The 22356-nt window shown below is 35.8% G+C and overlaps 1 protein-coding gene across 4 annotated transcripts in view; it reads left to right on the forward strand.

The window, feature by feature from the left end:
- The window catches only part of LOC125667502 (GATOR complex protein MIOS-like), a 56213-nt gene that overhangs the window by 32777 nt on the left and 1080 nt on the right, over positions 1–22356 (forward strand). For 3 of the 4 annotated variants that reach the window (XM_056152089.1, XM_056152092.1, XM_056152091.1), the window contains 9 exons: positions 965–1071; positions 2912–3093; positions 4603–4620; positions 10274–10342; positions 13651–13723; positions 16911–17049; positions 17576–17617; positions 18466–18637; positions 20045–20153. In XM_056152089.1, coding sequence (XP_056008064.1) covers positions 965–1071; positions 2912–3093; positions 4603–4620; positions 10274–10342; positions 13651–13723; positions 16911–17049; positions 17576–17617; positions 18466–18637; positions 20045–20153 — 911 coding nt within the window. The remainder of the gene's footprint in view (positions 1–964; positions 1072–2911; positions 3094–4602; positions 4621–10273; positions 10343–13650; positions 13724–16910; positions 17050–17575; positions 17618–18465; positions 18638–20044; positions 20154–22356) is intronic. The other variant, XM_056152090.1, reaches the window with a different exon arrangement.

Below are 22356 nucleotides of genomic sequence, written 5' to 3' on the forward strand. Positions count from 1 at the left end.
CTGTCATTGGAGTGCTCTATTATCGGAATGCTCTGTTATCAGAGTGCTCCAGGCTGTTATCTGAGTGTTCTGTCATTGGAGTGCTCTACTATCGGAGTGCTCTGTTATCGGAGTGCTCCAGGCTGTTATCTGAGTGTTCTGTCATTGGAGTGCTCTATTATCGGAGTGCTCTTTTATCGGAGTGCTCCAGGCTGTCATTGGAGTGCTCTATTGTCGGAGTGTTCCAGACTTGTTGGAGTGCTCCAGGCTGTTGTAGGAGTGTTCCAGGCTGTTATCGGAGTACTCTGTTATTGGAGTGCTCCGGGTTATTATGGGAGTGCTCTATTATTGGAGTTCTCCGGGTTATTATGGGAGTGCTCTATTATTGGAGTGTTCAGGACGGATTAGTGGTTTAAAGTTTTATATGATTGATAGTCAGCAGTCTAAGTTTTATAATCCCATGGGGATCCGGGTTAGAATAGGTCCTCACTACCCCTTGCTTGTCGTAAGAGGCGACTATATGGGGCAGTCCTTTGGATGAGACCGCAAAAACCGAGGTCCCGTGTCACAGCAAGTGTGGCACGATGAACATCCCTCCCTGCTTAATGGCCATAAGCGCCAAGCATAGGCCTAAATTTTGCAGCCCTTCACCAGCAGTGGTGACGTCTCCATATGAGTGAAAGATTCTCGAGAGGGACGTTAAACAATATACAATCAAACAATCAATCTAAGTTTTATTTCATTTATAGTCAGTTTTGGGGTGTTAGGGGTTGATTTTTATCTTATATTTTTGACAATTTCATCAGTGATGTTCTTAGGGTTAAAATTGTTTGTGGTTTTGAGAAAAATAAGCAGTCTGAATTTGAAGAGATGTTATTCTCTGTTCATTGAAATCAATTCTCTTGTTTGTGGAAGTAAAATTTGGGGTATATCCATGCTATTAAACAGAAATGAAACCTCCACATGAATGATTTTATTTGTTCAGACTCCAAATGGATGGTCGATACACGATAGCTGCTGCCATGGCTCTGTTTAATCTACAGATCTCCAAAGCCATAGAGATACTTAGCACGAGCAGTTCTAAAGATCAAGGTCAGTACTTTCTGTTTTATCATTTACTTTAATTTAACTTTTGATTTCTCCAAGTTAAATTTGGGTCCTGTAGAACATAATCTCTTGATAGTTAATGGTAGCATAAACCCGACATCAATCAAGCATATAATTAATTCTGTTTGGACCTTATCTGAATACTGAGGGCTAGTTTGGCCATGTTAATTAGGTATTTACCTAGGTGACACAATGTTTGAGCCTCTTTCTGGGGTGGATAGTTAATTGTTTGATTGGTCTGTTTTAACTCTACACCTGTGCTTTGAAGTTGAATTTTTTTGTTGTTATTATATAGTCAGACAATAAAAATTTTTCGATTTGTTTTTACTTGACAATGAGACAATATGTTTTGAGAAAGTTACTTAGGGACATGCGAAAGAAACTTGAGTTATTCATAAGAAATTGTGCTTTCTGACCACGAGAAAACTTTGTCAATGTTCTCTGCTTCTATCATACGTACATGTAAAACTACCATTTTAGTATCGATTTGTTCCCGAGAAAATCCTTCAAATGTTGATATAAGTTATATTTGACAATTCGTTAATGATAAAGGTGTTAGTTATTCGTTTGAATATTCCTTTATTTTGACTTTGGTTGTCATATTTTTGGGGCATTAGGTCATGCCAACGTCACGTGATTCGCCACCGTGATCGGTCTAGACCTTTGATATCCAGATCTGACCCAACCTTCTATCTCTCAAAACTTTCAAACTTTCAAAGTTTTATCTCTTGAAACTTTCAAACTCTCTAAGTTTTATCTCTTGAAACTTTCAAACTCTGAAAGTTTTATCTCTTGAAACTTTCAAACTTTCAAAGTTTTATCTCTCAAAACTTTCAAACTCTCAAAGTTTTATCTCTTGAAACTTTCAAACTCTCAAAGTTTTATCTCTCGAAACTTTCAAACTCTCAAAGTTTTATCTCTTAAAACTTTCAAACTCTCAAAGTTTTATTTCTTGAAACTTTCAAACTCTCAAAGTTTTATCTCTTAAAACTTTCAAACTCTCAAAGTTTTATCTCTTAAAACTTTCAAACTCTCAAAGTTTTATCTCTTGAAACTTTCAAACTCTCAAAGTTTCATCTCTCGAAACTTTCAAACTCTCAAAGTTTTATCTCTTAAAACTTTCAAACTCTCAAAGTTTTATTTCTTGAAACTTTCAAACTCTCAAAGTTTTATCTCTTAAAACTTTCAAACTCTCAAAGTTTTATCTCTTAAAACTTTCAAACTCTCAAAGTTTTATCTCTCGAAACTTTCAAACTCTCAAAGTTTTATCTCTTGAAACTTTCAAACAATCATCAAAGTTTCATTGTGGTCCCTTGAATTTCAAGGTATCTCGAATCTCCTGTATCTGTGTAGGAATGTACGGTGTATAGGGAAAATCCTCTAAAAGTCTTCTTGGGGACAATTGGTCTACAATTTTTATACACCCTATAAAAAAGAGGGGGCATAGTGTTTTGCAACTGTCTTTCAATCTACAGACGAAGTCTTGTCTGCTCAATATAACCATATGCTCGACAGTTACAAAACTTCGTACATTGGTTGCCTATAGAAAGTAGATGACTGCTATTGACTTTCGTGTCACAAGGTCAAAAGTCAAAATTGACATAGAAAGATATCGTCTGTTCAATATCTTGAGAATTCTTTGCTCAACAGACATCAAACTTGGTTCACTGGTTCTACATAAGGAGTAAATGAGTCTTATAAATTTTGAGGTCATATTTCACTACAAACATTCTTATAATAATAAAGACTAATGTCTGAAGGAACAATTCTATTTTTAATACCTGAAGGAAAAACAATTTATTAAGATTTTATTTCTAATGTCCAGGCACTCAAACAGAGAACACAGATTTGAGTACAGTTGCCATGGCGATCGCGGGTTACACGGAGGAGAGAAACACCCTCTGGAGGAAGACATGTGTGTCTTTACAACAGAAGCTTCAGGACCCCTATCTCAGAGCCATGTTTGCCTTCCTGACCTCCGACCGGGAAAATTATGAGGAAATTCTGGTGAGAATTGTGATGAAAACCAAATAGAAGATTAAGGTTTTCTGTTGAATGTTCAAATTCTGTTTGCATACTTCAGGGTTTATTTTCTTTCAGAAGTTAGATTGGCTGATATGAAATGTAATTGTTTTTGACAAGTTGGGATTTGTTTTGAGATGTAACTTCGTCGTTTGTACAGCACAGCTAGAAGATAGTTAAAGGATTTCTTCTCATTCAGAGTACACTGTTTTGAAGGTCGTCTGCACAATTTTTACAACACTTCTTCTCACAAAATCTTCATACTAAGAACAATGAGTTTTTGTAGAACACCTCTTTCATATCATTATTTCATTCACCCTTGCTTGATAGACTTCAAATTTTTAAACATTTATTCAGTTGATACAGATGCAAAATGAAAATTTCAAGATGTGGGTTACTAGGAATTCAGTGGGTTTCAGATCTAGACATTGGTTACTAGGAATCCAGTAGGTTTCAGATCTAGACATTGATTACTAGGACTCCATTAGGTTTCAGATCTAGACATTGGTTACTAGGCATCCAGTGGGTTTCAGATCTAGACATGCAATAGTAAGACTCTAGTAGGTTTCAGATCTAGACATTGATAACTAAGAATCCAATAGGTTTCAGATCTAGACATTGGTTACTAGGAATCCAGTAGGTTTCAGATCTAGACATTGATAACTAGGAATCCAGTGGGTTTCAGATCTAGACATTGATTACTAGGAATCCAGTGGGTTTCAGATCTAGACATTGGTTACTAGGAATCCAGTGGGTTTCAGATCTAGACATTGATTACTAAGAATCCAGTAAGTTTCAGATCTAGACATTGATAACTAGGAATCCAGTGGGTTTCAGATCTAGACATTGATTACTAGGAATCCAGTGGGTTTCAGATCTAGACATTGATTACTAGGAATCCAGTGGGTTTCAGATCTAGACATTGGTTACTAGGAATCCAGTGGGTTTCAGATCTAGACATTGGTTACTAGGAATCCAGTAGGTTTCAGATCTAGACATTGATTACTAAGAATCCAGTAGGTTTCAGATCTAGACATGGGTTACTAGGCATCTAGTGGGTTTCAGATCTAGACATGCAATAGTAAGACTCCAGTAGGTTTCAGATCTAGACATTGATAACTAGGAATCCAGTGGGTTTCAGATCTAGACATTGGTTACTAGGAATCCAGTAGGTTTTGAGATCTAGACATCGGTTACTAGGAATCCAGTAGGTTTCAGATCTAGACATGCAATAGTAAGACTCCAGTAGGTTTCAGATCTATAACAACATGACCTACTGAGATTTTGTTTAGCAATCTGAGAGGTCAAGGTAAAATATTTGAGATTAGGGTGAAGGTCAAATATTCTATGGTGCTTGTAGTGTAGATGACCAAACAAAATCTTTTTTATCAGTAAAGAAATCAGCCAAAGAATATTTAGTAAAATAGTAAAATGAATGGAATTAGAATCATTTATGTGATGTTTGAAAATGTTAATTTCCACCTTACTCTCCAGAGACATGGATGGAGGAAGGTTTGTGACACACATTATGTAGCTCATCTTTAATCTGTCGATGACTTACTTCACTGAACGTCCTCTCATTTTGAATCTGTTTCTGTTCTATAGTCTGAGAGATTTTGCACATAGCTATTTTTATGGAATTCTTCATACATGTTTTGGATGATGATTGAAAGAAAAAAATACCAGTTTACATTCAGTTTTAGCAAATGATATGAAATGTCGAAAAATTTATATTACTTTCAATTAAAAATTCTCAAATTCTTTATAATATTTCAAAACTTTCAAAACAGACGAATTGAAATTGAGGTAGAAAATTATGACATATATCTACCGTTACATATAATTGACTAATGATTTGTTCGTGAATCTGACATCTGATTCTTCTTGTCCATTATGCTGTTATTCAATGCCATCATACATGTCTGGTAATGTAGTTTATAATAGATTAAAAAATACCAAAACTTACCAGAATATGCTGATCAAATCTCAAATTTGGGCTAGATTTGACAATAATGGCAATTTTTGGTCCTGAAATTTAAACTTTCTTTGATTTCTCAGAAATTCATTTATTAATAATTCCATGTTGAAATAGTCAGAAATTGAAATTAACATTAAATTTGCCAAAAACTGATTCCTGTTCTGGATGTCAGAAAGAGTGAAAATTTTCATTTAAAAATCATGGGCTCTGTGCATTGATCAAAACTTACATGTACAGTGTATAAGCTTATTAGTCCCCTACCAATTTGTAAAACCGAAGGGGAGATTTCTTCTCTGTCTGTCCGTCAGTCTGTCCCATTGGTTTTCCAGACTTTTTCTTAGCTCACCTGGTCCAAAGGTTCAAATGAGCTACTTTGTCTGGCATCTGTTATTCATTGATGTTGTCGTTGGCATTAACTTTCCACATTTTCATCCTCTTCTCCAGAACCACTGGGCCAATTTCAATCAAACTTGGTACAAATCACCTCAGAGTGAAGGAAATTCAAGTTTGTTCAATTGAAGGGCCATGCCCCTTGAAAGGGGAGATAATCAAGAAAAGGCAAAAATTGGATGGGGTCATTTACAAATTTTCCTCTCAAGAAGCACTTGGCCAAAAACATGGAAATTTACACAAAAGCTTCCGGATATAGTGAAGATTCAAGATTGTTCAAATCATGATCCCTGGGGTTAGGGTGAGGCTACAACAGGGGATCAAATTTATATATGTAGGACTCCAAAGTCACGCCAAAGTGAGATGGTCTGCATCAAACTCTGATGGTGTGACACGCCAAAGTGCAATGGTCCACACTCATGCGCCAAAGTGCGACGGTCTGACACGCCAAAGTGCGATGGTGTGACACGCCAAAATCCATTGGTTTGTAAAAGACACGGTGTATCGGTACAGACTGAAATAACCGTGTGTTGTTTCACCAAAATATCAGTGCAAAATTCATGCACAAAAAGTAAGAATAAGAACTTTTTTCATTACCATCTCGTTGTCGTGTTATTAAACACAAAATTTTCCAACGCGAAATCGTATAGAATGTTTTGTATTATAGCATACCCCAAGGAATTTAATGCATGTACGTCAAAGTAATAAATGATCATGAATTAAAGAATGTTGGGGCGAAGTAGATAGTTCGACAATAAATGTACTTTGCCGTTCTCACTACCCTCAACAGTGTAAACCTTGCCGTTGCGGTTGTCCATGTTGCATTTCTTCGGTTTTATTTTGAAAGACGTTAAGAATGCATGACGTCACAATGATGTGACGTCACAAACGTTGCTGAACTCCGCACCATCGAACTTTGGCGTGGCCATCGCACTTTGGCGTACGTTAACAAACCATCGCACTTTGGCATATGTTAACAAACCATCGCACTTTGGCGCAGACCATCACACTTTGGAGCGACCATCGCACTTTTAGAGTCTTACATATATTCATATATACTAGGGAAAACCTTCTGAAGAACCACTATGCCAGAAAAAGGGAGAGCACCAAAAGAGGATCAAAGTTTTACAAATACTGATATTATATAGAAAAATACTCAAAAAATCTTTTCAAGAATTACTGAGCCAGAAAAGTGGAAATTTACAGAAAAGTTTCATGATATAGAGTAAATTCAAGTTCAAACAAGGGCCCCCGGGGGGGGGGGGGGGGGGGGGGGGGGGGGATGAAAGTTTTACATGTAGTTATACAGGGAAGATCCATACAAATCTTCTTCCCAAGAACCACCTGCTCAGAATAGTGGAAATTTATATGAAAGCTTCCAGACATAGAGTAGATCCAAGTTTGTTAAAATCATGATCCCAGGATAATAAAGGGTAGGGTGGGGGTCACAATAGGGGATCAAAGTTTTATATAGGAATATACAGAAAATTGATTAAAAAATAAATAAATCTTTTGTTAACATAGATTCTTTTTAAAAGTACAGTAAATCAAATTCAAATGCACATTTTGCAATTTGTATAGATTCAAGTTTTTGTTTATACTCCTGCGACTTCAGAAAGCACCTTCCACATCCATCGATCAATGTTAACCTCTGTCATCGTTACTTCTCGATGTCGGAAATCAAAAAAGCATTCTTAGAGTACTCTATAAGCAATGCATGTCCTGAGTTAGAATGTTCTATCGTTAAAGTGATGTCCTGTCAGATAGAATGTTCTATCATTAAAGTGATGTCCTGAGAAAGAATGTTCCATCGTTAAAGTGATGTCCTGTCAGATAGAATGTTCTATCGTTAAAGTGATGTCTTGAGAAAGAATGTTCTGTCGTTAAAGTGATCGATTCATAGAAATTGGCAGGAAATTCATGTGTTTGTGGTGTCAAACAGTGTCAATTCAAGATTCACTTCTAAAATTTATAATTAGTGTTGTATATCTTGCTAATTTAACAGTGTTTGCAACTGATTTTAGACATCCCCTACTGGTAAATTTCTGGAACTTTAAGTTTGCACTCTGTCCAACTGTCTGGCAGTCTAGCAAATTAGTTTTCTGCATGTTTTTTCATCATGCTTGCAGATTTTAGTACATTGCTTTACCATGTTACAGATCAAGGCCAAATTTTGTATTGGTCTTGTTTTGTTTGTTTTTTGGTCCAGGGACTCATAAAATTAATGCAAATGTTCAGTTTTCCACAGTTTTTGCAATGCCCCTAGATAATATTAATTACTAATAGATATTTTGCATGTTATTGCTTTACCATGTCAAGTTGCATTAATTTTGCTAAATACATTGAATAATACCTGCAGAATTATTATCTCGTTAGCTTTTTCCTTGACAGTGTCAAATCGTGTGTATAATTAACTTATCACATTGTTTTTAAATTTTCTTATCACTTCTTATGAAGATTCATTAATATCAATCTCATTATAATGTTTAGGATTTAAAGGCTTTTGAGGTTAGATTGTTTTTTCTGCCCCCCCCCCCCCCCCCCTTCAAAGAAGAGGGGCATATTGCTTTGCACCTGTCAATCGTTTGGCAGACCACATGTTGTCTGCTCAACATCTTGAGAACCATTCACTTGATTGTAATGATATTTCATATGTGGGTTGGTTATGAGTAGCAAAGGACCCTTATCATTTTTCAGGTCAAATGGTCAAAGGTTGAGGGTCAATCTACTCTGGACATAGGAAGCCACTGTCTGCTCAATATCTTGAGAACCCTTTGCTTGACAGACATCAAACTTTGTACACTGGTACATCCCGATGAGTAGATGACCCCTATTGATTTTGAGGTCACATGGTCAAAGGTCAATGGCCAAACTGGACATAGGAGCAGGCACTGCCTATATAAGTCCTCTCCGTTTAAATCTACATGTATATTATGAGAAAGTATAAATCTACAGGTGTATTAAATGAGAAAGTATAAATCTACAGGTGTATTAAATGAGAAAGTATAAATCTACGTGTGTATTAAATGAAAAAGTATAAATCTACATGTATTAAATGAGAAAGTATAAATCTACAGGTGTATTAAATGAGAAAGTATAAATCTACAGGTGTATTAAATGAGAAAGTATAAATCTACAGGCGTATTAAATGAGAAAATATGATTCGGTATCAGGACAACTCGCCCCCAAGACAACTCGCCCCATCATCGGGACAACTCGCCCCATCATCGGGACAACTCGCCCCCTCTTTTGAGATATCTCGCTCCTTCATATCATACATGTTTACAATTATCATTTTTGGTCTAAATCCAAGAGGTGTTGTAGCAAAAATTAATGGATTTCTTATAGATAGTATATACATCACAGACAATAAGACGTATTCACATAAACACCGAACTTCGTGTCTTTTTATGCAAGATGAAAGATTTTAGTGAAAATCCAGTGTTTGGGTTCAGTAAATTCATCATCACTTTTATGTACATCTAAAATATATAATTTCAGCGGAAACAAGTTAGCGTTTGGTATAGGGAGAGTATTTGCTTGGTCTACAGCTGACGTAGTATAATTATCAATAATCTGCATCTGTTGTTAAATCTAATTGTATGATTTCCCCCAAGCTGTTATAAATTTACTTCAAACGTTATGAGGTACTCATCATCAGAGTTCTTTACACTTTGAAATTGCCGCGTAAAAAGAAGCACCCCGCGTAAAAAGAATCAGTAAAGCAAAGCTGTTATAAAATTTCTAAAATTGGAATTTTATTACTTTTCAACGGGAATTAGTTGAGAAATGCATTAAAAGATAATTACATGTATCAGAATATTCATGCTTCACCTTTACACTTATGTATACTATATCGATAAAAAAAACCCACACACTCACCCCCACCCCTCACCCCCCAAACCCCAAAATTTTCTCAGTATTGGAGACATTTAATCAATTACCTGAAGATCAGTAAATATAATTTTCCTTACCAATTGATTTATGAAAAATATAACTTTTTCTGAAATGCGATAATCAAATCTGTGTATAATTCTATTAGAATTTACCATTCGTGTTAAAGTATGAAATAAAATGACGTATCTTTATAGGGTTAAAAGTGTAAATAACACACACACAATATAAAAATAAAATGTGATAATATATTTATACATAATATTTTGGGGCGAGTTGTCTCAAGAGAAGGGGGCGACTTGTCCTGAGAGAGGGCGAGTTGTCCTAAGAGGGGGCGAGTTGTCTTGAGGGTGAGTTGTCTTGGGGGCGAGTTGTCCAGCATTCTATGATTCTGATCTGAATGTTGCATGTCTTGAGTAGTCATAAGCCACAAGTGTTTATAAACATTATACATGTACATGTGTTTCTATACATAATATGTTTTTATTAATCATTATACATATTTGCATGTGTTTAAATTTTTTTTTCATTAATGGTGTATGTGTCAGGATTAACTATTTTAATTGTCAGTGTATTATTCAATCAAAGTCTTTGTGTGTATCTATATATATATATCCTTTCTTCACCTTTTTGTATTTCATTTTGAGTTGGATTATAAACTTAGAAATTGAAGTAGTTTGTGTATCTATTTAGCCGTTGTTATTAAGACCTATGATGCTATATATACAAGCCATTCATATTTGAATTGAATTTTATATGAATTTCAAATTTTATCTAGTGAAAGATTTTTAAGATCTTAAAAGCAAGCATGATGATTTTGAGGTCACTATGAAGAAGTGAGTATTAACACACTCTGTTACATGTACATGTGACCACAGAATTTGCTTTCTGTTTATTCCGCAGACTGACCAGGGCCTGATGCAGTTATCTGACAAGATTGCCTTCGCCTGTATCTATCTAGATGATGAAAAGGTAACATAAAAAAAATGTCACAAACACGCTGGATGTAGTCGTATTAACTGTATCTATCTAGACGATGAAAAGGTAAAATAGAAAATGTCACAAACATGCTGGATGTATTAACTGTATTTATCTAGATTATGAAAAGGTAAAGTAAAAGTATTACCAAACATCACACTTTTCCAACCTTAAAATCGATATGAAAAAGTTAAAGGTTAACCTTTAAAAAGTTGTAATTAAGCATATTGTACATGCACATGCCATGACAAGCTTCATTCTATTACTTTTTCATACTAATATATAAATTTCATCTCATTCAAAAATTGCCTTCTGTCCTCTTCACATGGAATTGCAAGTACGTTACAGGTAACAAAGGCCCTCGTAACTTTTATTCACGACATTCACTTTATTTCATGATTTACTAGTGATAAACATGTTTGGGGCGACAAATTTTTGTGACAACTTTATTTCGCGATTTACTAGTGATAAACAAGTTTGGGGCGACTAATTTTTGTGACAACTTTATTTCGCGATTTACTAGTGATAAACATGTTTGGGGTGACTAATTTTTGTGACAATTTTATTTCGCGATTTATTAGTGATAAACATGTTTGGGGCGACAAATTTTTGTGACAACTTTATTTCGCGATTTACTAGTGATAAACAAGTTTGGGGCGACTAATTTTTGTGACAACTTTATTTCGCGATTTACTAGTGATAAACATGTTTGGGGTGACTAATTTTTGTGACAATTTTATTTCGCGATTTATTAGTGATAAACATGTTTGGGCGACTAATTTTTGTGACAACTTTATTTCGCGATTTACTAGTGATAAACATGTTAGAGGCAACTAATTTTTGCAGCAACTTTATTTCGTGATTTACTCGTGATAAACATGTTCGGGGCATCTAATTTTTGTAATTTTACTTTATTTTGCAATTTACTAGTGATAAACATGTTCGGGGTGACTAATTTTTGCGAATAATTCCATTGTTATTTATTACAAGTGTTTTGATTTGACAAAAATAAAGCTGAACAAGAGTTAATTTATACATCAATAAATCCGAAAACGCGATGTATACACGCCTGAAAACAAATAATATAGTGTGGGGAAACAATTCAAATTTTTGCAATTATTAATAAAGTGAATGAATTGGAATTATAAGAATCAAACATTCTTTTTGAAAAATTTATCGATGTGTAAACTCCAGCCATTTTACTCACAAACTTAACATAAAAGTGCTTTGCACTTTTATTCAGTTTGTGAGTTAAAATGTCCGGAGTTTACACATCGATAAATTCTTTAAAAAAAAAGTTTAATCCTATGTAAGATAATCTAAGACAAATACAAGAGTATTAAAACTGGTTCTCGATGAGAAATATTCGGAACTACAGTCAAACCAGTATTAAGAGACCGTCCAACGGAGAATGAAAAAAGGTCACATATGACAGGTGGTCTCTTAATACAGGTTGCCTATTTTCCGCAGTTAATGGATAAAATTTCGTAAATAATTTGTATAATGGAGAAAATGACTACATGTATTTGGAATTTATCATTAAGAATATCAAGTACGGTTTTAATAGTTGTAAAATAAAATTAATAATACACTGTTGTTAAAAATCTAGAATATGATGTGTTGTATCATAATTTTTTATTCATCGATCAAAAATTACATTTTTAATCTATTTAATATAACCAAGTGACGTAGGTTTTATTATTAAATTTATTAAGAACTAAAGGCAATGGCAGATCTGAAATTAAAAAATCACACACCATATTACACATGCAACAAAATATACAATTACATAAATTCATATTCGTATTTCCCTTTAAAGAAGTCAAAATATTCCAATGAAATGTACATGATCGACTTTATTACTTTACTTCAAAAAGTAACAAAATTTATAGTCCTTGATCATAAAACAGCTATTTCATAGTAGAGAAATATACTGATAAAAAAATAGTTCAACGTACATAATTATCAATCAGTTAATAATAAACATTTCAAATATATACCTTAAGATGTGGCACAACGGGCAGCTACATGTATAGGTCTACTCCCTCTAAAACAAATTTCCCGCACTGATGAAAATAGCCCGCGAAACTTATTTATAGAAGAAAAAGTGATTAAACTGGTTTTAGCTAGAGTGAGTGAATTCCTACAACCAACCTGGCCAATAGAATGTTGTGAATAGATTTCATTCAATTAATATAGCACAGCTTAGTATTGAAAAATGTAGAAAATTCAATTAGATATAAAGATCACCCTGCCACATAAAGAATGATAAACTTTGCATGCATTTCATATTACACATCTACATGAGATTTAAAAATTATTTATGAACTGCATGTAGATTTTCTAAAACTTAAAAACACTTTGTTGTAAAGAGTATTTATGTATAGCCTACTTGTACTATGTGTGACTAAAAAATGCAATGCTTGTGGTAAGAAAGCAGATGGTGAAGTGTTGCGTCTCCTTTTGTACAATACATGCTGGAAAAATGTTATTCAATTTGAGAAACATTAAATAAATCACAATATCAATTGTACATGCACAGCAAATCTTTTAAGCTTAGAACTAATGCAGGCAATTTTCTTGAACTCGGACGTGTCAAATACTTAAAGTTTGTCGAAATTCACACCTTCAAATACACCGGCCTTGATTCCCTGATCCTTGATTTTGTTAAATAAACATCAACTCGGGTTTTATTAATTAACCACACACGACACTGCATGTTGACAGCTTAGGTATAATAATTTATTCAGAGGGCCGACCAAACAAGATCATCGCCAAACTGTGCGTATCAAAACGAAAGTGTTAGGGGCGATAATTCCCAGAATAGTCTGCGTTTGAAAACGAAAGTGTTAGGGGCGATAATTCCCAGAATAGTCGGCTCAACTGAAATCGAAAGTAGTAATCACGTTGTAATCGAAAAATGTACAGTCGTTAAATAGAGGTAAAATTTCATGAAAATACACGAAAAGGTTGTAAAAATCATGGTCGTTGGTCGTGTCAGACAGGTGGTCGTTTAATACAGGTACAATATATAGAGTAACGTCTTGGGGGGGGGGGGGGGGACTTTTTATGGTCACATACGAAAGTGAGTCGCTTAATACAGTGGGTCGCTATGGCAGTTTTGACTATATAAGATTCTCGCAAAACTCATGAAAATTCATCGGATGCAAACAGAAGCTGGTTTACAGTACTTGCCCTCAGTATTAGCTTCATTTAAAACTATCTAATGTGAAAGTAAAAATATCCCAATGTCAAACAGGAATTTGAAATAGAACTGATAACCATCCTTCTCATTTTGATAGCTTACAGACTACATCAGTGGATTGACAAGGAAAGTGATAGAAACTGGCAATTTAGATGGCCTGCTCATTACAGGTTTGTTATCATAATCTATTACTATCATATCAATAACTCTGGGTTGTTTTGGTGTGTGTTGCTGACGTAGTGCTTAATAACTCTGGATTGTTTTGGTGTGTGTTGCTGACATAGTGCTCAATAACTCTGGATTGTTTTGGTGTGTGTTGCTGACAGTGCTCAATAACTCTGGATTGCTTTGGTGTGTGTTGCTGACATAGTGCTTAATAACTCTGGGTTGTTTTGGTATGTGTTGCTGACATAGTGCTCAATAACTCTGGATTGTTTTGGTGTGTGTTGCTGACATAGTGCTCAATAACTCTGGATTGTTTTGGTGTGTGTTGCTAATGTAGTGCTCAATAACTCTGGATTGTTTTGGTGTGTGTTGCTAATGTAGTGCTCAATAACTCTGGATTGTTTTGGTGTGTGTTGCTGATGTAGTGCTTAATAACTCTGGATTGCTTTGGTGTTTGTTGCTGATGTAGTGCTTAATAACTCTGGATTGCTTTGGTGTTTGTTGCTGATGTAGTGCTCAATAACTCTGGATTGTTTTGGTATGTGTTGCTGACATAGTGCTTAATAACTCTGGATTGTTTTGGTATGTGTTGCTGACATAGTGCTCAATAACTCTGGATTGTTTTGGTGTGTGTTGCTGACATAGTGCTTAATAACTCTGGATTGTTTTGGTGTGTGTTGCTGATGTAGTGCTCAATAACTATGGATTGTTTTGGTGTGTGTTGCTGACATAGTGCTTAATAACTCTGGATTGCTTTGGTGTTTGTTGCTGATGTAGTGCTTAATAACTCTGGATTGCTTTGGTGTTTGTTGCTGATGTAGTGCTCAATAACTTTGGTTTGTTTTGGTGTGTGTTGCTGACATAGTGCTCAATAACTCTGATTTGTTTTGGTGTGTGTTGCTGATGTAGTGCTCAATAACTCTGGATTGTTTTGGTGTGTGTTGCTGACATAGTGCTTAATAACTCTAGATTGCTTTCATGTTTGTTGCTGATGTAGTGCTTAATAACTCTGGATTGCTTTGGTGTTTGTTGCTGATGTAGTGCTCAATAACTCTGGATTGTTTTGGTGTGTGTGTTGCTGACGTAGTGCTTAATAACTCTGGATTGTTTTGGTGTATGTTGCTGACGTAGTGCTCAATAACTTTGGTTTGTTTTGGTGTGTGTTGCTGACAGTGCTCAATAACTCTGGATTGCTTTGGTGTTTGTTGATGACAGTGCTCAATAACTCTGGATTGCTTTGGTGTTTGTTGATGACGTAGTGCTCAATAACTCTGGGTTGTTTTGGTGTGTGTTGCTGACATAGTGCAGAGGTGTTTACCACTACGGATTTTCCGTATTTTATACGGATTTTAAATGTAAAATACGGACTACGGATTTTTTCACGGAAATACGGTTTCCGATCCGTTTCCGAAATTATTATTTTTTTTCAGTGGAATGCTTGAAAGAGCATTATTAAATGTGCACATTTAAAACGCGGTAGAGATAGCGACTTAAGCGTCTATCGGAATACATCTAAATTGATCGTTCCTGTTACTTGTTTTCAAAGTAGGTATCGAAGGTTTTTGCGGGAAACGTGCAGAAGGAATGAAATGTCGAAACGGGGGAGTCCGCTGGACTCTTCTGATGATGAACACTCTCCAAAGAAACAAAAACGACGACAGACAAGTGATCAGAAATATAAGGAGTCTTATTCAAAACTGTGGCCATGTTTGACGTCTTCCAAACGTGGCGTGTGCATGGTGCACTGCAACGTGTGTTCTTGTGATTTTTTTTACATTGTTTTATGCTTTTATTTAATTTTTTTCCGTCCATTATTGTCTTGCAAGTTTGTGAAAATGAATACTCAATAGTTACTAGTCAAGGTTTATGTCAAATATGTATTTTTTTGTCATAATAAGTACATAACACATTTTTTTGTTGTTCGTTATCCAAGTTTATGCAAATGTGCATTTGTACTTTTATTGTATTAAAATTGGTTAAATTAATTGCAGTTAACTTTATTGTTCAATGTCAAAATGAAAAACTGAAGTTTTGCAAAAGTCACAGAAAAAAATCAACCAAATTTATTATTTTGTTATCTTAAAAATGACTCTTAAAAACTGTCAGAAAGCAGGATTTTGCATCTAATTTTTCAAAAATTTTCAGACCCCCCTAGCAGGTTTGCACTGCTACGCGGTGCTCACATCGCATACTACTGAAAAATACTGACAAAACATCATATAATACTGATACTCTTAATTATGGGTAAACACCTCTGCATAGTGCTCAATAACTCTGGATTGCTTTGGTGTTTGTTGATGACGTATACGTAGTGCTTAATAACTCTGGATTGTTTTGGTGTGTGATGCTAATGTAGTGCTCAATAACTTTGGGTTGTTTTGGTATGTGTTGCTGACGTAGTGCTTAATATCTCTGGGTTGTTTTGGTGTGTGTTGCTGACATAGTCTGGGTTGTTTTGGTGTGTGTTGCTGATGTAGTGCTCAATAACTCTGGGTTGTTTTGGTGTGTGTTGCTGACATAGTCTGGGTTGTTTTGGTGTATGTTGCTAATGTAGTGCTTAATAACTCTGTATTGTTTTGGTGTGTGTTGCTGACATAGTGCTTAATAACTCTGGGTAGTTTTGGTATGTGTTGCTGACATAGTGCTCAATAACTCTGGATTGTTTTGGTGTGTGTTGCTGACATAGTGCTCAATAACTCTGGATTGTTTTGGTGTGTGTTGCTGACGTAGTGCTCAATAACTCTGGATTGTTTTGGTGTGTGTTGCTATCATATCTGAATTCAGAAAGAGTCGTCTTGGATTGATTTTTATTTTATATTTCATTTACTTGATAATGATATCTAGACATTAATCGAGAGTTTTCCAGCAGAAAAAAAAAGAATTTTTTGTAGCAAAGTGTTCTTAACATAGAGGGATATATGAATATGAAGCTTTGGAAAATATCACCTGGTCCAGATGATAAAGTATTTTAACCCCTGGTAATCATTAGGTAATATTTAAATACCTCAGGAATCAGAAGCTTTGCTATCATAGAGTCTGTGCCCTCAAAACCTGACCCACCATCTGTTGCAAATGCTGAAAATGCATTGTATAACCTGTGAACTATAACTTAAAGATTTAATATTCCTTGTGACAAAGCCTTTAATTTCCTACACTGCTTCTAAGTCAGTAAGACTTGATTTTTCTTCACAGGTATAAAACCGGAAGGTGTCTCCTTGATTTCTAAATACGTGGACCTGACGGGGGACGTACAGACAGCGGCTCTCGTCTGTGTTTTCTCCCTTCCCAATGAAATGTCAAAAGATGAACGAGTCCTCAACTGGATTGAATCGTGAGTTAAGGAATGCCATGTTCGCTTTGTTCAGTCATCCATGCATGACATGTTCACCTTGTTTAGTCATCCATGCATGACATGTTCACCTTGTTTAGTCATCCATGCATGACATGTTCACCTTGTTTAGTCATCCATGCATGACATGTTCACTTTGTTAAGTCATCCATGCATGACATGTTCACCTTGTTAAGTCATCCATGCATGACATGTTCACCTTGTTTAGTCATCCATGCATGACATGTTCACTTTGTTAAGTCATCCATGCATGACATGTTCACCTTGTTAAGTCATCCATGCATGACATGTTCACCTTGTTTAGTCATCCATGCATGACATGTTCACTTTGTTAAGTCATCCATGAATGTGTTATTATGATTGGAAGTTTATCTACATTGTTATCAAAGTCAAGGAATGAAACGTGATATATCTGTTTGATAACGTGTATTTTATATCTCGATCTGTTTGATAACATGTATTTTAAATCTCTGTTTGATAAATAAAATGTGTATTTTAATAATGACAGGTACCGGGAGTTACTGGACCGATGGCGACTTTGGCATCACAGGTAAAATTCAGTATTGACCAGGTGACATCCAAATCCATTGTTTACTGAGGAAAAGGAAGTGAATTTAGATTTCTCGAGTTTAATCATGTAATGAAGAAGAAGTATATTACATATGGTACAGTCTACTCTGCTTATATTGAACTCCCTGTTTTATTGACCCAGTAATGTGGTTCAACATTGCTTAATATATTGAACTAACTGTTTTATTGACCCAGTAATGTGGTTCAACATAATGATTGCTTATATTGAACTCCCTGTTTTATTGACGCAGTAATGTTGTTCAACATTGCTTATATTGAACTCCCTGTTTTACTGACCCAGTAATGTGGTTCAACATTGCTTATTTTGAACTCCCTGTTTTATTGACCCAGTAATGTGGTTCAACATTGCTTATAATGAACTACCTGTTTTACTAACCCAGTAATGTGGTTCAACATTGCTTATATTGAACTCCCTGTTTTACTGACCCAGTAATGTGGTTCAACATTGCTTATTTTGAACTCCCTGTTTTATTGACCCAGTAATGTGGTTCAACATTGCTTATAATGAACTACCTGTTTTACTAACCCAGTAATGTGGTTCAACATTGCTTATATTGAACTCCCTGTTTTATTGACCCAGTAATGGGGTTCAACATTGGTTATATTGAACTTTAGATAATATAATTCATTGAACGGTCGGTCCCCAGAATTTCAATATATGCAGTGTAGACTGTATTTGCCATGATTATGTAAATATTACTTAAAATATGGAGCTACTTTTATCTCCTGACATGGATGGGAGATGTTTCTTTTCCAGTAACCACATGTCATGTCTTGTTGAAGTCTAAAAGTTCACTTCTTTTACAGATCTAAGTTTGACATCATCTGGCATGCGAGTGATAACTTTCGTGTGATATCTCAGGCCTTTGTCAGCTGTAATTTTTGTGGTAAATCAATAGCGTGTAACATGCCTGTAGCCAGTCGAACTCGACCATATAACTCGTATTCAGCAGGAACGTTGACCTCCACGAAACCAAAGGTACGACGTAGTGGTATTAACAGTCATCAGGACGGTGTATTATCTGTTGGGGTCATATAGGTACAGAGAGGAGTGGATCCAACATTTTATATGCACTAAATGAGTATTTTCAGGTCGCCCAAGTGTACTCGGGTGACTTACTGCAATCAGTTTTTAACACAATAGGGTGACACTACAATAGGGGATCAAAGTTTTTCCTGGGGATAGAAAAAAATCTTCTCAACAGTTTGAGGTTAGGTTGGGGCAACAATATGGGGTCAGAATTTTTCAACATGATCCTTTTAAATGACAACAGCAGGGCCATGGTAACTCAGGTGACCAATGTGGCCCATGGGCCTCGTGCTACTGCTACTCAATACTAGAATTTGGCTTAGATATGCAGAACAGGAAAATTATTATAGATTTCATAGCCCTTGGGACTAGTGATACTTTTATTAAACCTGTGGGTCTCTTGTTTCTTTTTAAGATTTATTTTTGAATTTCTCTTGAGCAATCAAACAGTGACCATCATTTCCACTTTACTTGAATGTGATAAATTAGGTTTTTCATTATGTTCATGCCTGACAATGTGATTACCTCTAGATTTTTAAGTTTTTTCTGCAGAAAATCATAATGGGATGTAAATAAATGCCAGTGTAGTACTACATATGTACATGATACAGCAAAGTATGCTTATAGCGAAGTGCTGGGGACAAACCCACTTATAATGAAGTGCTGGGGACAAACCCACTTATAGCGAAGTGCTGGGGACAAACCCACTTATAGCGAAGTGCTGGGGACAAACCCACTTATAGTGAAGTGCTAAGGACAAACCCACTTATAGCGAAGTGCTGGGGACAAACCCACTTATAGCGAAGTGCTGGGGACAAACCCACTTATAGCGAAGTGCTGGGGACAAACCCACTTATAATGAAGTGCTGGGGACAAACCCACTTATAGTGAAGTGCTGGGGACAAACCCACTTATAATGAAGTGCTGGGGACAAACCCACTTATAGTGAAGTGCTGGGGAGGAGCAATTTTGATATGTGATAAAAATAAATTAATTCATTTGATCCAATAATCTAAAGTTCTTTATATGATTTTAAACTACAGGGAATGAAAATCACTTTGCTATAAGTGTGAATTATAGTTGTGTTCGCTGTAACCATTTTGTTGTAGTATTAATTTAAATGATTATTTATAGTGTTCTATAATGATTTTATTTAGATATCCTGCTGCCCGGGCTGATTATTTATAGTGTTCTATATTGATTAAGATATCCTGCTGCCCGGGCTGATTATTTATATTGTTCTATTATATTGATTAAGATATCCTGCTGCCCGGGCTGATTATTTATAATGTTCTATATTGATTTAGATATCCTGCTGCCTGTGCTAATTATTTATAATGTTCTATATTGATTTAGATATCCTGCTGCCCGGGCTGTAGGAAGCCCCTCCCTCGATGCTCTCTTTGTTTAACACATCTTGGGACCCCCTCAGGATCGGCACTGTACTCACAGAAAGACAAAACTAGTAAGTCTTAAACAATATAATTCAATATGTGGTTCTGGTTTCCTGACTATTTTTAGCTCACCTGAGCTGAAAGCTCAAGTGAGCTTTTCTGATCGCTTTTTGTCCGTCGTCTGTCTGTCTGTCCGTCCGTCTGTTAAACTTTTCACATTTTCGACTTCTTCTCCAGAACCACTGGGCCAATTTCAACCAAACATGGCCAAAAGCATCCTTGGGTGAAGGCTTTCAAGTTTGTTCAAATGAAGGACCATGTCCCTTTCAAAGGGGAGATCATCACAAAAATGCAAAAATAGGGTGGGGTCATTTAAAAATCTTCTCAAGAACCACTGGGCCAGAAGAGCTGAAATTTACCTGAAAGCTTCCTGACATATTGCAGATTCAAGTTTGTTCAAATCATGGCCCCAGATGGTAGGATGGGACCACAAGGGGGGGATCAAAGTTTTACATACAAATATATAGGGAAAAACTTTAAAAATCTTCTTCTCAAGAACCACTAAGCCAGAAAATCTGAGATTTACATGAAAGCTTCCTGACATAATGCAGATTCAAGTTTGTTCAAATCATGGGCCCCGGGGATTGGATGGGGCCACAATAGGGGATCAAAGTTTTACATACAAATATATAGGAACAATCTTTAAAAGTCTTCTTCTCAAGAACCACTGAGCCAGAAAAGCTGATTTTTACATGAAAACTTTCTGACATAGTGCAGATTCAAGTTTGTTCAAATCATGGACCACGGGGATAAGATGGGGCCCCAAGGGGGAATCAAAGTTTTACACATAAATATATAGGGAAAAACTTTAAAAATCTTCTTCTCAAGAACCACTAAGCCAGAAAAGCTGATTTTTACAAGAAAACTTTCTGACTTAGTGCAGATTCAAGTTTGTTCAAATCATGGCCCCCGGGGGTAGGATGGGGCCACAAAGGGGGATCGAAGTTTTACATACAAATATATAGGGAAAAACTTTAGAAATCTTCTTCTCAAAAACCACTGAGCCAGAAAAGCTGAGATTTACATGAAAGCTTCCTGACATAATGCAGATTCAAGTTGTTCAAATCATGGGCTCCGGGGGTTGGATGGGGCCACAATAGGGGATCAAAGTTTTACATACAAATATATAGGAACAATCTTCTTCTCAAGAACCACTGAGCCAAAAAAGCTGATTTTTACATGAAAACTTTCTGACATAGTGCAGATTCAAGTTTGTTCAAATCATGGCCCCCGGGGGTAGGATGGGGCCACAATAGGGGATCAAAGTTTTACATACAAATATATAGTTAAAATCTTTTTCTCAATAACCACTGAGTCAGAAAAGCTGATATTTACAAGAAAACTTTCTGACATAGTGCAGATTCAAGTTTGTTCAAATCATGGCCCCTGGGGGGGTAGGATGGGGCCACAAGTGGGGGGGGGGGGGGGTCAAAGTTTTACATACAAATATAGGAAAAAGCTTTAAAAATCTTCTTCTCAAGAACCATTGGGCCAAAGAAGTTGACATTTACATGAAAGCTTTCTGACATAGTGTAGATTCAAGTTTGCAAAGGGTAGTTTGGGCCATAATAGGGACTAAAGTTTTACATGCAAATATATATGGAAAGTCTTCTGATATGGGCCAAGGTGACTCAGGTGAGCGATGTGGCCCATGGGCCTCTTGTTCAATTACTGACTCAAATTTTTTTAAACCTTGAGATCCAATATTATCATAATTAGATTATCTGCCCTTACTTCACTTGAACATTTTGATGATGCTAGGAAATTCAAGACAGAAGGTATACGAGGTATTGCAGTTTTGAGTAACATTTACACATCAGTATTTCAGTCTCATCCATATTTTATTTATCATCAATATCCACTGGAGTTACAGATTTTTAATACTTTGCCCCCCCCCCCTTCCCCGAATGAATCTGACTTACATGTACCTACCCTATTTCTGAAAAGCATGTAATAAGAACCACATAATTAATTTCTTGACCTCATACATGTATATAGCTCATTACAAGGATGATGATATTAACTGGTACACTGTAATTGGTAGTCAAACACAGTTATGGATTGTTTTCAATATCATGTGCATGTACTTATTTAACGAGATTTAATTTTTGGCGGCTTTAGCAGTTAAGCAATAGAGCGTTGATTTATAGTTGTCACTAAAATGAAATTCCCTATTTATCCAGTATTGTGCTTAGAAGAAGCACTTATTCATGA

This window comes from Ostrea edulis, chromosome 10 (genome assembly GCF_947568905.1).
Source record: "Ostrea edulis chromosome 10, xbOstEdul1.1, whole genome shotgun sequence".
Classification (NCBI taxonomy): Eukaryota; Metazoa; Mollusca; class Bivalvia; order Ostreida; family Ostreidae; genus Ostrea; species Ostrea edulis.